Genomic DNA, 15653 nt, shown 5'->3' on the forward strand with positions numbered 1-15653 from the left:
GAATTACTCATTTTTCCTCTGAGGTCTCTGCTTCTGCTTGTTTCCATGAGGACTCAAGTACTTAATGGCAGGTAAATGGGTAAGCAGACCTCATGATGAGCCCCCATCTCACACACGCCTCCAGCTGAAATGCAGGGGTAGCTGGATCTGGAGGCAAAGTCCCCTTGCAAAGAGCACTGGAATGAGAGTCAAGAGATCTGGGTTTTAGTGAATTAACTACATGGAAAGAGTGGGAGACAGGATGGGTCCCAAGGCCGAAGTTCCTTTCCTGATACTATTTTTATTAGACAGGAGGTTTTGGCAAAGTCACCTCACTACTTTTTGACCGTTGACTCATTTACAAAGAACACAGTTAACATTTCTTGAGCGTACTCTAGGTGCCAAGCACTGAGTTACTTGACATACGTCATCTCCATTTAACAGATGAGCCTACTGAGGCTCAGCGGGGTTAATTAACTTGCGACACATGCCACAGCAGGAGTTCAGATATGCAGAGCTTACACCTTTAACCCCCATGCTAAACGGAGACCTTTAAGATTACCTAGCTGTTGGGGCTTCTGCAAGAGTGAAATGTTTAAACACGGTTCCCAGGTTTCTAGGACGCATAATAGCACCTAACACAGGGCACCGATTCTTACGGAATTTTCTCGCCCGCTTCTTCTCCGCCCTCTGGAACTGTAGGAAAGCACTCTCCAAACCTATTTTGCTGATATCGTATGGGGTAAGGAAGCAATGCTCTCGCACATCCTATAAGCGAGGCCGCGGCGTGCGACTGCCTGTTTCAAGGAAACCTGAGAGGGCAAGGGGCATTTTAATTAAAACACCAACATGACACGAGGAGAAAAGCAAGCCAAACTAAACTCCTTAAGGCAGATCTTTCTCAGAAATGCTAGCATTTCCAGAGGAAGAAGGGGCTGGTCTTGGCCAACAGCAGGGAAAGAGCTGCTGAGCAGGAGTTCTGCCCGAGCAAGGAAGCAGAGGCGAGAAGCACAGCCCTCAGAGAAGCTTCTTTCGCAGCCTGTGTCCATCTGACCTAGCACTGCAGGGTCCGTTCCCACGAATAATCGTGTTTGAGTCTCCCAGCGGTCCCCATGAGTGAATGCAAACCCAGATGAGGAAAACGAGGGCTGGAGAGAGCAGTGATTCGCCCGGTTCACAGAGCTCGGGTGGCACGGCCGTCCACTGTGCTGGGCCTGGGAGCCGCCCCACCAGGCAAGCCCATACTAACTGCATGCAGACAGAGCAAAGGGCACGTGACATCCCTGTCCCCGTGCTATTCTTATCTTAAGCACTCCTGGGTTATACTCTGCTTCCTAGAAGCACTCAATTCACTGGTCCTCCAAGCGTCAAAAACACCTGTTCAAACCTTAGTACGAGATACTGTACAATTATTTGCCTTCCTGACAAACTTCTTTTCCACGAAAAGCCATTCTTCCTAGAGAACTCAACCCCACACTGTCAATTTGAAGCAAATAGTAAAATTAGATTGTAGATCTCTCCGTTTCTGAACACAAAGATCCTCAGTCCACCTTTAAGAAACTACTAGAGTTGCCAAATGGACTGTTTTTATTTTAAAGGTTGGAAAGAATTCTACTAGTCCCCATCCCCCTTCCCAATTTCAAACTGTTGATTGTGTGCCTGGTTTACGATGTTATTAAAAAACAAAGAAGGGTCTCAAAGTTTACAACCAACCCCCAGAGTGAGGAAGTCAAAAGAAAAACTTCATGAAATGTGGTTCAGTACCATCAGCGGCTTGCATCTGACCCAGAATAGGCAAGAGTAGCCAACTGCCTATCCCTTGAGCAGTTAATATGGATAAGACAGCCACTCTCATTTTGAAATCAAGTCTGCAAAATGGAAAGGGAGCTATGAAATAAGCGAGGGAGAGGCCTGAGCCCCAATTTTTACTTGCTGTAGACTTTGAGCATATCATTTAACCCCTCTGAGCTTCTGGTTTTCCACTTGTATAATGGAGATATTAGCATTTAACTCACATGCAGTATTCTTAACCTTAGCTTCCTTCCTTCTTGGCTTCTAATCCAGGCCAAAGATAAGCTTCCAGGTTCTGGCTAATATAAACATGACTCAAGGATCTGAAAGAATTTATGACCTTGGTGGACATGACGCCCGTCCCTTATGCCTACATGGCTGGGGTTCAAGGGCAGAGAACAAACAGAAAATTCTGGAGGTGGAGCATGGACAGCTGTGAAAACGTAGGACTCACAAATTACAAGACTGGATTACCATTAGTTACTCTCCCCACCCCTACCCAAATGGGCACATCTAAAACAGGGTGGTGACTTTCCAAGTAACGCCCAGGTGGGCCATACCCCAATTTCCACAGGGCGACCATTGCTCAAAATAATCCTGGACTTGGTCCCAAAGTCCGTGGCACATTTTTGCGTCCTCAATGAGGACTTCATCCTTTAAGGAAAGATCTGTGTGTTTATGCTCGCACCTGGGTAACCTGTCCTGTAGCTGGGAGTTTGCAAAGTATTTCAATATTCATGACCTCTTTTCCTTTTCTTTGCAATACTATGAAGCAAGATGGTCATCCCTGGTTTTAAGGACGTACAGCTTGTCAGCGAGCGCCAGGTCTAGGACCTCAGTCTCTCGATTCCAAGTCCCATTTTATCTTCACTTTGCACCACCGCCTCTGGATGTGAGAAGTGAACGATATGCCAGAGAACCACCAGTGGCATGATTACTGTGACAGCAGCACAGCCACGGTGTGAAGAGAGCCCAGAAAATGCCTGTGACATCGGATGGCATCTCCCCCCTCTTCTGGGGCTCAGAGCTCAGACTCTGGACTAAGGGGCACCTTGGTTCAATTCCTAACTCTGCCACTCCAAGTGGACTTGGGCAAATTACATTTACTCTGCAGACCTCAGTTTTTTAATTTGTAGAAGAAAGATAAGAAGAGTATCTAGACTTCACCGGATGGTTCTGAGGATCATGCACGCACAGTATTTTAGAGGGATGCATTGCATACTTTCATGACACTTTTAGTATAGATGTGCATATATATTATACTTCTGGTGTATATGCACATACATATATATTTAGTATTTGAAAATACTTTTTTTAATAAAGATTTTATTTATTTGTCAGAGACAGCGAGAGAGAGAGCACAAGCTAGGGGAGGGGCAGGCGGAGGGAGAAGCAGGCTCCCTGCTGAGTAAGGAGTCCTATGTGGGGCTCGATCCCAGGACCCTAGGATCATGATCTGAGCCGAAGGCAGCCACTTAACTGACTGAGCCACCCAGGTTATCCCTGAAAATACTTTTAGTAATAGTATTAACCACATGAAATGAACAGTATTAATCAAATGAAATTCTCCTTGATCTGCCAACTGCACTGGCTCAGATATTCTGAACTAGGATCCTGGGGCGGCGAGCCGGGCTGAACGCGGTGGCCAGGATGCTTACCGCGAGGATGGCGATGACGATGCCCACGGCGCAGAGGACGGCATCGTTTATCGTCTCACCGGTCTTCAGGGGATACTTGATGCTCTCGTCATTGCAGTAAAACCCTCGGTGGTACGGCTTGATGGTGCTTGTCTCAATGATGAGGAAGGGCAGGCCCGCTGCTCAAGATGGAACCACCACATGGACCAGAAAAAAAAGAAAGAGAGAAAGAGAAAGGGAAAACATCAATAAAAGGAGGCCAAAGAAGCACTGACCAGCAGCAAAGACCCCCCCCCCCCAAATAACAGCACTGACAGTGATAGTAATTTCTTGCATTTGCAGCGTGTGGGCCACAGAGAGCGCTCCGTACACGCATGCCCTTTCCTTCCTGATCGCCCCCAGCAGGAGCACAGTCTGACCCTCTTGTCTCGTGTAGGAGCGCCGCGGGAGGCAGTGGAAGAGCCGGGCAGGAGCTCTCCCCCTGCGCCACAACACCCTGCTAAAATTTAAGCCCAGCTGGTACTAATGACCAACAAAGCCTCAAGTCTAATGATGTCTTACTCTCCAAGTGCGTTGGTCGTCGCCATTCCCCTTGCAGAAGCTCATCCTAAGGCTCCGGCCCTTGGAGCAGGGAAGGCCTTGGTGTCACATAACCTGTATCTGAATCTCAGATCCACCCCCTCCTAGCAATGTGACCTTCGGTTCTAATTCTGTCTTCCTGAGCCTCAGTTTCTTCACAAATGAGTTGTGGGGTCCAGGAGAGGAGAACGAAGCACATAGAACTTCTAGCATGGTGCCTGGCACATAGGAGCTGCTCAGCGGTGCCTTTTTCAACCTTTTTTCCTGTGAAGAGTCACCAACAAGACTAAGCCAGCTGAGTGGGGCCCTGCCGCCTGCAGCCCTGGAGCGGAGCCCAAGGGCATCTGGGAGCACCGGGCCGCCCTTGCAGCTGCTGCTGGTTTATCAGTGTTAGCTCAGATGCCGTTCTCTGAAAGGTCATGGCAAATGGATTCCATCACCTGCCAGGAAAAGTTCCTCCTAACACTGAAGCAAAAGGCGAAGGCCTACAGTATCTCCTGCCTGGTCACTGCGACGGCCTCCACGTCGGTCTCCTGGCCTTCACGGTCTCTCACACGTGCCTACCAGTTCATTTCCTGACCACGAGCACGTCACTGTCTTGCTTAAGTCTCTTCAATGGCTCCCCATTGCACAGGATGAGATAAAGTCCCTAAGTATGACCTCTGGGGTTCCCCGTGAACTGGACCTCCTCTCTCTTGACTCATGGTCTGCTGCCTTCCTGGACACGGCCTCCAAGGAAACAGTACACAGAGACTGTGTTTTGGTTCATACTCTTCTCTCAGATCGGAAGTCCTCTTCTTTCCCTACCACTCAAGTTCAACACCAAGCCGCCATGCCACTTTACAAAGGCAAAGGTGAGCCGCTAAATGTTAGGACCGGGGAAGACCAAGAAAAATTATCTTATTAACAGCCAGCACTGACGGAACAGCTAACACCAGCAATGCGGAAAGCACTTTATATCCATTTTTGTACTGGATCTTCCAACAACCTGAAGAGGTCATGTTAAATCGTCATTTAAGCACATGTCGCGTTCATCTTTAAGTGAGGAGAACGGAGACTAAGAATATTTAGCTCATTCTTGGGGCGCCTGGGTGGTACAGCAGTTAAGCGTCTGCCTTCGGCTCAGGGCGTGATCCCAGCGTTCTGGGATCGAGCCCCACATCAGGCTCCTCCGCTATGAGCCTACTTCTTCCTCTCCCACTCCCCCTGCTTGTGTTCCCTCTCTCGCTGGCTGTCTCTATCTCTGTCAAATAAATAAATAAAATCTTAAAAAAAAAAAAAAAAAAGAATATTTAGCTCATTCAGAGTCTCTTAGTCTACCCCCGGATGCCCGAATCCCCTAACTGAACTTTGCAAATTGGTTTCATCCAACTGTGAATTTCACTAGCTGAAAAATCCCAAGATAAGCGGTTGTTCAAAAGATAAAATTCCATTTTCATGATTCTCAAAAAAGAATTAAATTCACGTCACGTTGCTCGCAGCCCCAGACCGCCTCTTAAAAAAAAAGGTACCATGAACTCCACAATTTTTCAATTACTTTGGTCCAGACCAGCAGCGATAAAAATGCTCACTTTCTAAAAAGTGTATTTATGTATCACTGTGCATACACACATGGATTTATTTGGTTTTATTCTTTGGATTTATTTGAATTCTACGGCTATTTATTTTGTGACCCCTAACTGCTTCCTGCTAGAACAACAATTTACTTTATCAAATTCATACTGGTGCTTTGAAAAGAAAGAAACAGCAACACACCACAGCATTGTGCCTGACCTTCTCAAAGTAAACACAGAGGGGCCCTGAAAGGCAGTTACCATTAGCTCTCGAGACTCTGTCTCCGCAAAGGAGTGAAGTGGGCAAGGGAAGGCAGTGGGTGAGCGTGGTGGCCTAGCAATGACAAGAGTAGTCAGCCTATCTTTGGGGGTGGGGGTCTGCGAGAGACAAAATATCATATGGGCCTCAACCACCTTCATTCTACTACTCAACATTTTGAAACGTGGCCAAGTTGGCTATGAAAAGTAGCCGAGAAGCCAGCAGTATGATATTAATAGTCCGCTTTTCAAGTTCCACACATCGTGATAAAACATTGAGCTCCACGTCTGAGCCCGGCCGCAGCCTCTGTGGTGCCTGGGAGCCAAAGCGTTGCTAATAAACTCAGGAAGGGAACAGACCCCGAGTGCCTCACATTTGTGCCACGTCTTAGGCCCCAGCTTCTATTTTTAATAGTGTTCACATGATAGGCCTGTAAAACATATGTTTCTAAGGACAATAAAACACATATAAAAGAGCTGTGGAGTTAGACAGAACTGGGTTAATGATCTCAACTCTGCTCCCGGCTACTTGAGCGAGTGACTTCCCATGTCCCCAACGCCCTCCTCATCTGTGCGATGGGAAGAACGGGCTCTAGTTCGGGGATTGCTCGGACGGTGTAGTACGCCGCTACTAATCCATGCATTTATTCAACCAATATTTATTCAGTCTTCACTATGTACACAAGTGCAAGGAATACAAAGATGGCACCACCCTGCCCTCAGGGAGCTTAGCGTCTAGTAGGGGAAGACGTAATGGGATGAAGTCAGCGTTGGAAGTCGCTTTAGTTGAAAGAAACCGAGCAACAGCACTGGGTAACGTGAGCACGGAGTCTGGCACACACTGTGGACACTCAATAGACGTTAAAAGGATGAAGTTGTGGGGGGGATAATCCCACAGAGAAGGCTAGTAAAGAAAATCTGTTTATTCCGTTCCTTTGCCCTCTCTTAACCTGGGAGCGATCCAAATCCTTTCTCTCATTCCTCTGCCTGAGGCTCGGGGAGTTTCCGGTTCTGATTATATGGAGGATGACCACAAACAGACAAGAAGTTGGATCTGAATGTGTTCTGTTTATTTTCTTGAAAGGCATGGAGATAGCATTTAGAAAACCCAATGGCTTTTTCTGTCTCCCCTACAAACTTGTGGTATGATTGGGGGGGGTTGCCAGTCAAGTCTTGACTTTGCTCCAGAAGAGAGTAACCTCAGATTCCCTTCAGTTGATGGGAAAAGCATAAACATTTTCTCAACGGGGCAGAGCTAGTCCTCAAGAGACGTAAGACCATGCCTTGCCTCTCCAGGACACAGGGAAGAGGCTGTTCTTTTCCACAGCAGGATCTCCATTTCCAGCACTGGCACCATCTTTATTACCAACCACTATAGTCCCCAGTCGTATCATTTCAAAAAAATTCCCAGTGCTAGCGCCTGGGAATCTAGAGGTAAATACATCACAGTACCTGCCCTCAACAGGCTCGTCGTATTTTAAGAAAATTACAAAAACAAGTGCACTACAATATTTCCAATGTGAGGACTGGCATATGTATAGAGTACAGGGAGGCCCAACAAGACTATTCCACCAGGAGGGGCGCCTGGGTAGCGCAGTCGTTAAGCGTCTGCCTTTGGCTCAGGGTGTGATCCTGGCGTTCCGGGATCGAGTCCCACGTCGGGCTCTTCCGCTATGAGCCTGCTTCTTCCTCTCCCACTCCCCCTGCTTGTGTTCCCTCTCTCGCTGGCTGTCTCTGTCACATAAATAAATAAAATCTTAAAAAAAAAAAAAAAAGACTATTCCACCAGGAGCACCAAAGATGGCCCATAGAGGATGGGAGGCTTGAGGCAGCCCTTATGTGACTAGGAGGTCTTTGGGTCCAGGGACTCAATATACTCAAAAAATTCAATGTAGTTTAGGGATTTCAATAAGGCAGTCATCAAAAGTGATGGCCATTATGAGAATACGATTTTAAATTTGGCTACAGAGCTGGAAGAGACACACAAGTAGACAATGAAAGGAAGAAAGGGAAAGCTAGCACAGACACAACGAGAATAGCTAACATTTACCAACTGACTATTATGTGCCCAGACTATGCTGCGGAGCCCCACGTGAACATCTGCCGTTTCACAAACCTGGGTGCCACCGACTGGGCCACTGTGCTGAGGGAAGTCCCAACCTTCGAGTGGCCCAAGGGCTAATGGGAGAACAGTCATAACAACGAACACATTCAGTCACCCGAAGATTCAAAGGGATTAAAGTGACTTGCCAGAGACACGAGGACTTTTGGGTGCTTTCGAAAGTCAGCAAGTCGCTTAAAACAGAGAAGGAAGCCTCTATGAGTATTGATAAATCAGTTACAGCTCACAAATTTCATGGCCTTTGAAGAAAAAGATGCCTTTATATGGAACAGTCAAGGCAATAGCTTGGGCGATTATTCACTGAACATTTACCATGTACCACGCACGGGCTCAGTACCTAATTTAATCAACACTCTGAAGCCAATATCCTGGACTTTAGATTTATCTATAATGAAAGGTACATTACAAGCTTTTTGCAAAGCAAATCCAAACAGTGTGTGTGTGTGTGTGTGTGTGTGTGTGTGTGTGTACATACCATCTGGTGATTCTAGTCCCCAACTCAAAGTCCTTCTTCTTCTTTTAATCAAGGATCAATTAACTTCCTATACCTCCGGGACCTCTAGGGATGTGTAGGCTGCAGAGGCGGCGAAATACGAACTCACTGACAAACACTTAATGGGCAGAAAATCAAAGCATGAAGAAAGGCCCCTGTGTTGGGTTCGGGCCTTTGAAACTTCTTGGGCTTTGAAAAACTAACACTTGAGCAGGTTGGGTGGTTTGGGGGGTGGGGTGTAAAAAAACACAGGATAAGTTTCTGCGGCCCACCCATTGATAAAGTCATGTGGGAAGTGTTACCAAAGTGACCCAGCCCCAGAACCCTGCTCCCTTCAGCCCCAGCTTCACATTTGCACAAAATTAAACACACTCCTGCTCTCAAAGTGCTTTTTAGAAAGCCCGTGCTGTGTGTCAGGGAAAGAGTGGGGGTGGGAGACTGAATTAGAAATCTCCGCTCTTGGGGCGCCTGGGTGGCTCAGTCATTAAGCGTCTGCCTTCGGCCCAGGGCGTGATCCCGGGGTCCTGGGATCAAGTCCCACATCAGGCTCCTCCGCTGGGAGCCTGCTTCTTCCTCTCCCACTCCCCCTGCCTGTGTTCCCTCTCTCGCTGGCTGTCTCTATCTCTGTTGAATAAATAAATAAAATCTTAAAAAAAAAAGAAAAGAAAAGAAAAGAAAAGAAATCTCCACTCTTTGGCAGGACCCAACTTAGGGCATCAGGGAGGGGCTGCCCATGGCTCCTAGAGACCAAGGCCTTCCGGCGCCTTCCCCAGAGTTGTCCGGCTTTCTACTTCATCTGATCTGTAGTTACCTTAAAATAAGCAGAGTCCAGGATCTGTGAGAGTAATGATTAAACAAACACCTACCCACAGAAGAAGAGTGGGTACAGAATCCGTGTGTGGGTATCAAGCACAGACTCATCGTTCCAGGCAGTTAGGAGAACTCCATGACAGTACTTTAGACATCTTACCTACGGTACACGCTACCGTTCTGCTCATTTTACAAATGACCGACTGAGGCTCAGAGTTTTAAGCCGCTCATCCACACTGCAAAGTTAGCAAGGGTGCCAATATGGAGCAGATGTTAGAAACACAGAAAGAAGGCATGGGGCTTCTGATTTCAAACCTGGAGTCCAGTTAGGAATTAATGTATCTGCACTTCTCCAATAGCTGTGAAAAGGTACATTATTATTTTCATGTGTCGCCAACAGAAAGCTGAGGCCAGAAGTTTTGTAACGTGGCCAGGGTTCCCACATGAGTCAGGTGGTCACTGGGATTTGAACCCAGGTCTGTCTGTCTTTTGGTTCGTGTTTTCTTACTCCATGACCTGACCCTCCCTTTCTTTATAAATGTATTCCCTGTTAAAATATGACCAACTGCTTTTTTTTTTTAATCACTTAAGGCCAGAATGGTCAACCCAACTACTACTTAGAGGTTCAAAATACAAATATTTATGTTGCTTGTAAGTGACAGGGTTTCTATTTAAAGTAATTAATTGCTACTGGTCTTAGAAGTGTGCAAACTTTCTTTGGTTTACGATATTTGTCCAGATTTTTATACTGGACACAATCCAGATGAGACAAAACTAAGTTTATTATGAAGGCGTTTCCCACCTTTGAAACGGGCTGCCATGAAAAACACTTGCTGTTGGCTGGTGTGAACAGGCAATATTCTGGGTCTAGGGGTTTTCTTTGACAAATGCTCATTCTTCAAAACTGGAAAGTCCAGTCCCTTTCTTCACAAAAAGAAGATTGTCGGAACCGAAAGCAACTCTGTGGCAGAAGTGAAGACATTAATGGCAGATCTAGTCCTGGTGCCTGGGTTTCCCAAGCCCAAGTCCAGGGCCTTCAGTGTTAATTCCACAAACATGCAGGGCAGTTTCTGAGTATGGGGCACGATTAGGTGCTGGGGACACACAATATCAAGATACCGAACTGTTTCTGAGTTTCGCAACTTTGGAAATTCTCAGGTTCCATGACAAAGGGACACCTGTCTTTAGTCTAATCATGGGTGTGAAAAAGAACTTTGGATGGCCTTTCTTATTGGAAAGTGCTTGAAGAGAAAACATTTTACTCTCCAAAATAATATGGGTCCCTTAAAACTCTTAGCTCTGTCTGTTTTTGACCTTTTCAGTTGGATTTTGAAAGGGTTGTCAGATCCACCAGGGACTAAAAAACAAACTCGCCAACAGTGCATGATTCACACCTTTCACGAAGAGAGCCCCAGCCTTCTTTTGTAGGCATGGTATTTCTAGTAATACACAACTACCAGAGCTAACAGGACATACAATTCCTCTACCCCAGGTCAAACTGGGTCACGTTCTTCCTCTTTTGACCCCTCTTTTAAATAAGGATGAGAGTAAATTTGCATTCATTGGGTGCCTACTACATGCCTGGAGCTCTGGATACATCAACTGATGTAATTCAAATCAATCCTCTAAAACAATTATTAGCATATAGCCAAAGAATTGAGTCACAGAGATTATATTTCACCACCGTTGGTAAGAGCAGTGTAACCAGGATCTATAACAGAATACTGAGACTCTTGAAGTTCATTCAGAGATGGGGCCAGTTAGCCTTTCCTGCTAAGTACACAGAGGAACTAGGTTCCTAATATGCAGATATTAGCAAAGCTACAAAACTCTGGGAAAGTGCATGCTGACCTTGAACAAGGATAAAAAGCAAGGCTCTTCCTTAGATGCTGAGATGGATTTATATAGATCCAGCTACTCTCTTGCCTCAGTCTCCCCAGATGACCCCAATGTGTTTATTTCCAATATGGCTGCCTAGAGCTAAGACATAGCAAGAATCCCATTGTGTGCATGGGGTTTAATAGCTCTTACATAAAGAATCACATTTAATCTTCCTAACAACCCCATGAAATAATGTCTTAACATCTAGATTAAAGTACCCCTGGCAAACTCCTGTATGTCTTTCAAGACTTAAATATCTCTTCTACAAAGGATTCGCTGAGCCACCTCAGCCACTCTGGTAGAGTGACTTTTTTCAATTTATCCATGAACTTCAGAGTCAGGCAGACAGGATTCTACATTCTACTTCTATCATCTGCCATGCTTACTGTATGACCCTGGGCAAGTCACTTTACCTCTCTGGGCTGCATCAATGTACAATAGGACTTTGTACAATAATTCCCAATGTACAGAGTTGATTGTGAGGACTGAGACGACACCGTTTATAAAAGATCCAACTGCCTGGCTCCTAAGTGTTAGCTCCTGCTCCTACATGTGACAGGAAGCCACGGAAAGCTTTTAAGCAGGTATAAGATGTGATCAGAGTTCAGTCAAAAGCTCACTCAAGCAGCTGGGGCCTGCCAACTCCTTCCCAAATGCAATCTGATCCCACGGGAAAAGCACGCTCATAAAATCCTCTAATCCCAGGGACTTCTTGGGATTGTATAAATAGAAGGGGCTTCGACAGTGGTTAGCAGGGCCTGGCACCCTGATGCAGAGAAGAAATATCGCGGCAGGAATCCTGCCATGCACTGCCAAAAGATCACACCAGGCTGAATGGGAGGTAAGTCTATATAAGGGTGAAAAAAATTCCCTTTTCGTTTTCTCAAAGAGTTAAACATACATTCGTCAGCATGCACGCTCCCACCCAAGCTAGGCTGCCCAGGTGTACACAAAGCACCGGGTTCACATGGCGGTAAGATAAACAACACGTGGACTGGCAGGACATCAGACACCTGGGAGGGCCAAAGTTCGAGATAGTCCAAAACCAAGACTGGAGCCAGATACAGTGCCCAAAATGAGGAGTTGCAGCATTACTGGAGAGGCCGTGAGGACCAAATCATGCTGGTGGGCCATCCAAGGCCACCAGGGCACCCACCAGGGCACCGAGCTGCATGGGCCAATCTAGGTCAAAGGTCACATGCTGGCAGCCCAGGGCCGAATCTGGCCTGCAGAGATATTCTGTTTGGCCACCCGTGGCTTCAATTTCTTAACATCGGTTGTTACCACTTCATGACAGTGGGTCTCACGCAACATCCAGATTTCCAGCTCTTGAACCAGCTCAAATGCTACGTGGCAATGTAAGCAGTGCTAACTGTGGCTGAATGTGGTCTCCGCCTTTCCTGCTGTCTCCCTGACATCCAGGCCGCAGGTCCGTCATCACTGTCGCTGAGCTTGAATTGTCGATTTTCCTACGCCTGGTCTGTGTCAGTTATTTATGTTACCCACCCGGCCGCTGTAGACATTTTACTTTTTCCAGCACTGCTCTAGAAAATATGGAAGTCCTTGAATGAACCCATAAAAACAGAAATAACGAACTCTTGGTTCAATCATGCCCTTCGTGGTAGGTAACGGCCTCATGAGACGTGCGTATGTGTAGCAGTGTATGCGTGAGTTTATTTAACTGTTTTAACCTTAAGCCTATCTGTGTTCAACTATAAATCCAGTATGCTTTATCCATCATACTCTAGCATTGTCATTACTCCTTTTTCTGTAAGTCCCCTACACTAGTGGGTAGTCTCTTCAGAAAAGGGGCCATATTTTACTCATCTCTGTATGCCCAGCACAAAGAGTAACTCCTAGTACTGAGTGGGGGCTTCACAAATGGATATTGGATAACCGTATATAGGAAACAAACTAAAATCCAGACGACGTGGCTCTGCCCCAAATACAGCCTATGGCTTCTAGATCCTTTTCCCCCCACCTTTCTGCGTTTTCATCGGAACTCTTTCACGTCTCAACCCCTGTTTCTCTAACACGATCCCCCAAAACGACACGGCGCCACGCGTCCTCATGACGAGCAGACGCATCCATGAGGAATTACTTACGGGGCACCTAACCAGCTCCAAGTCTCAGACGGGCGGCGGTTGGGCTGGACGACCGCTAAGACCCTGAATTTTCAGTCCCCCAGTCTTTTTCATGCGGTGCAACTACCAGGAGATACTCTGTAGGGCACCCAGGTAAGCTGGGCAGCCTGCCGCTCAGGGACTCGGCGGCTCACTCCACCCTGCCCCGCTGTCCCGAGGACCTAGAGATCCATTTCGGCACACCCTTGACCCACTTCCCGTGATCCTCCGGGGAACTGCTGCCCAGGAGAAAGCTCCCAGTCAGAGGAAGAGCACAATCTCAAGAGAGCAACTCGGATCTGGGTCTGAAAACCAGTGTTGCCACTTCAAATCTATGCGACCGTCCGCAAGGGGCTTCACTTCTCAGAGCCCCCGCGGTAAAAAGAGGATAATACCCACTTTGAAGAGCTGTGAGCATGACCCATCACCGGGCAGGGATTTAACGGACGCGAGTTCTCTGCCCTCTTGGCCTGAAAATCTACTCTCCAGCTGTTTACGTGATGCCAGTCAGGAGGCTGTGTCGGCTCCGACAAGGACTGTCACTCCAGTCAGGCGAAGCTGGAGCCATTCCAGTGTGCCAGGGACAGACAACCCTCGCGCCAGGAGCACACGCCCACTCTGGGCCTGTCAACGTTCCCTTTGTAGAACCCAGAAACCTTCTTCCACTCTGACAGCTGCCACCTGCACAAGTAACTCAGGGATGCAATTCTGTAACAGAATACAGGCCCTGAAAGCTGGAAAGTTTGAAGTCCAAAATAATCCCTTTGACCTTCTGCCTAAACGCTCACTAATCACTTTTTAATTTGTCGTTTATTTCCTCTCTCGGTGCTGCGCTCACAGGCTACGTTTTCGTTTCAGAAGTATCCGGAGAGTGAATGGCATTACAGAACACCTGATTAAAGTACAAGTCGAACTTCTCTCCCCCACATCTGAGGCTTGGGGTACGCCCCACCAAGATTTCCAGAATGCACTGGGTGGCAAGAAAGTGAAGGAGAAAAAGGCTGCTTTGAAGCACAGCCCTCACTGGGAGAATTATGGGCTACAGGAATTAATAGGATGTGGTCCCTGCCGTCTAAGAATGCAGACTCTGGGGACAGCTACCCATGATGCAGCGGGACAGGACCGTCCAGGGAGGCCTTTCTAAAATGCCCAGGGAGCACAGAGGATGAGCGCATGACTGGGCCGCCAGCAGGGATGTAATACCAGTTTACTGACTAACCCAGTAAATGCATTTCAAAGATTCCTTGCTGCCATTTGAATACCAACAACGGAATAAAGGCTATACAAAAATTTTTTTTAAATAAAAGTAATTAAAAAAAAAATCCAGAACTGGAAAGATCCCCCCCCAAAACAGTTAATAAAACTGCTGTGGTAACCCACCCTCAGCCCCTACCCAACTTTTAACCCTGAGGAAAAATGAGAAAAGGAGTTTGAGGGAGCCCATCTAATTCCTAAAACACAGATGCTGAAAAGATGCTAAAAAGGGAGCACTGGCAGCTAAAAATGTTGCTCCCTCCAGAAGAACTGTCTTACTTGGAGACAAAGGATTCTCGTTAATCATCACCAGGGTTACTATAAACTGAAATAAGTTGAATCCAAATAGATATACGAGGGTCACTCAACGTTGTGTGTTTATCCTAGTGAATTAGGCAACCTTTCACCTACTGGACAGCAAAGTCTCAAGCGGTCAGAGCCGGGTCAGCTCGCCAATGTCTTGGAGAAGAAAACGATTTCCACACTAGCTTCTGATTCAGGGAAGAGAGGCCTGCAGTAAGAAGACAGCACAAGTGAGTTTGGGAGTATTAGTTCAGTTTCTTTTGGCAAGGAGACCTCAAAGAACAAATCCCAACGCACACTAACTGACAGTCCTAATGACCCGTATTCATCAGTGTTAGTTAGTGAGGCTAACTAACTATACAACTCACACTTCTGCTCTCTCAGGCTCTGTGTCTTCATGTGCAAAATGAAAGGGGTGGTTTTATCAGGTGTCTTAGGGACATTTCTAACGCAGGAGTTTCCGTCTTTAGCCTCGGTGCTTTATAAACAAACCGCAGGCTTCCTTCCCAGGGCAACCTTACGGGACAGACAGATGGGCATTGCCACCTGCCCGCTAGCCCCACTGGGGTAACTGAGGGGCGCACCATGTTCTTTTTAAGTCTGGGAAGAGAGACTGGCCAAGCAGTGCCCTTCAGAATTCAGAGGTGCTCATTTAGAAAAGAACAGCTCCAACAACATCCCCGAATCTGCAGACCTTCGGATATGAACTGAATGAACGATTGGCAGCTCCTGGCTCTGTCAAAGAAGGAGGTTCACAGCAAAAACGCCGTGTGGGTTGCAGGCAGGTGGGAATTAGCATCAGCTACCGCAGCACACTGGGTACTATTCTAGGCGCTTTATAGAGGGGCCTCTACTATTCCTCCCGGTCAG

General features: G+C 47.0%; 1 protein-coding gene across 1 annotated transcript in view; it reads right to left on the reverse strand.

The window, feature by feature from the left end:
• Positions 1 to 15653, reverse strand: part of PLPP3 (phospholipid phosphatase 3) — an 82790-nt gene that overhangs the window by 37546 nt on the left and 29591 nt on the right. The window contains exon 2 of the mRNA XM_045802242.2: positions 3429 to 3586. Within this exon, the coding sequence (XP_045658198.1) occupies positions 3429 to 3586 (158 nt within the window). The remainder of the gene's footprint in view (positions 1 to 3428; positions 3587 to 15653) is intronic.

The sequence above is a fragment of the Ursus americanus genome, chromosome 12 (genome assembly GCF_024610735.1).
Source record: "Ursus americanus isolate L20-20 chromosome 12, mUrsAme1.1.p, whole genome shotgun sequence".
Lineage (NCBI taxonomy): Eukaryota > Metazoa > Chordata > Mammalia > Carnivora > Ursidae > Ursus > Ursus americanus.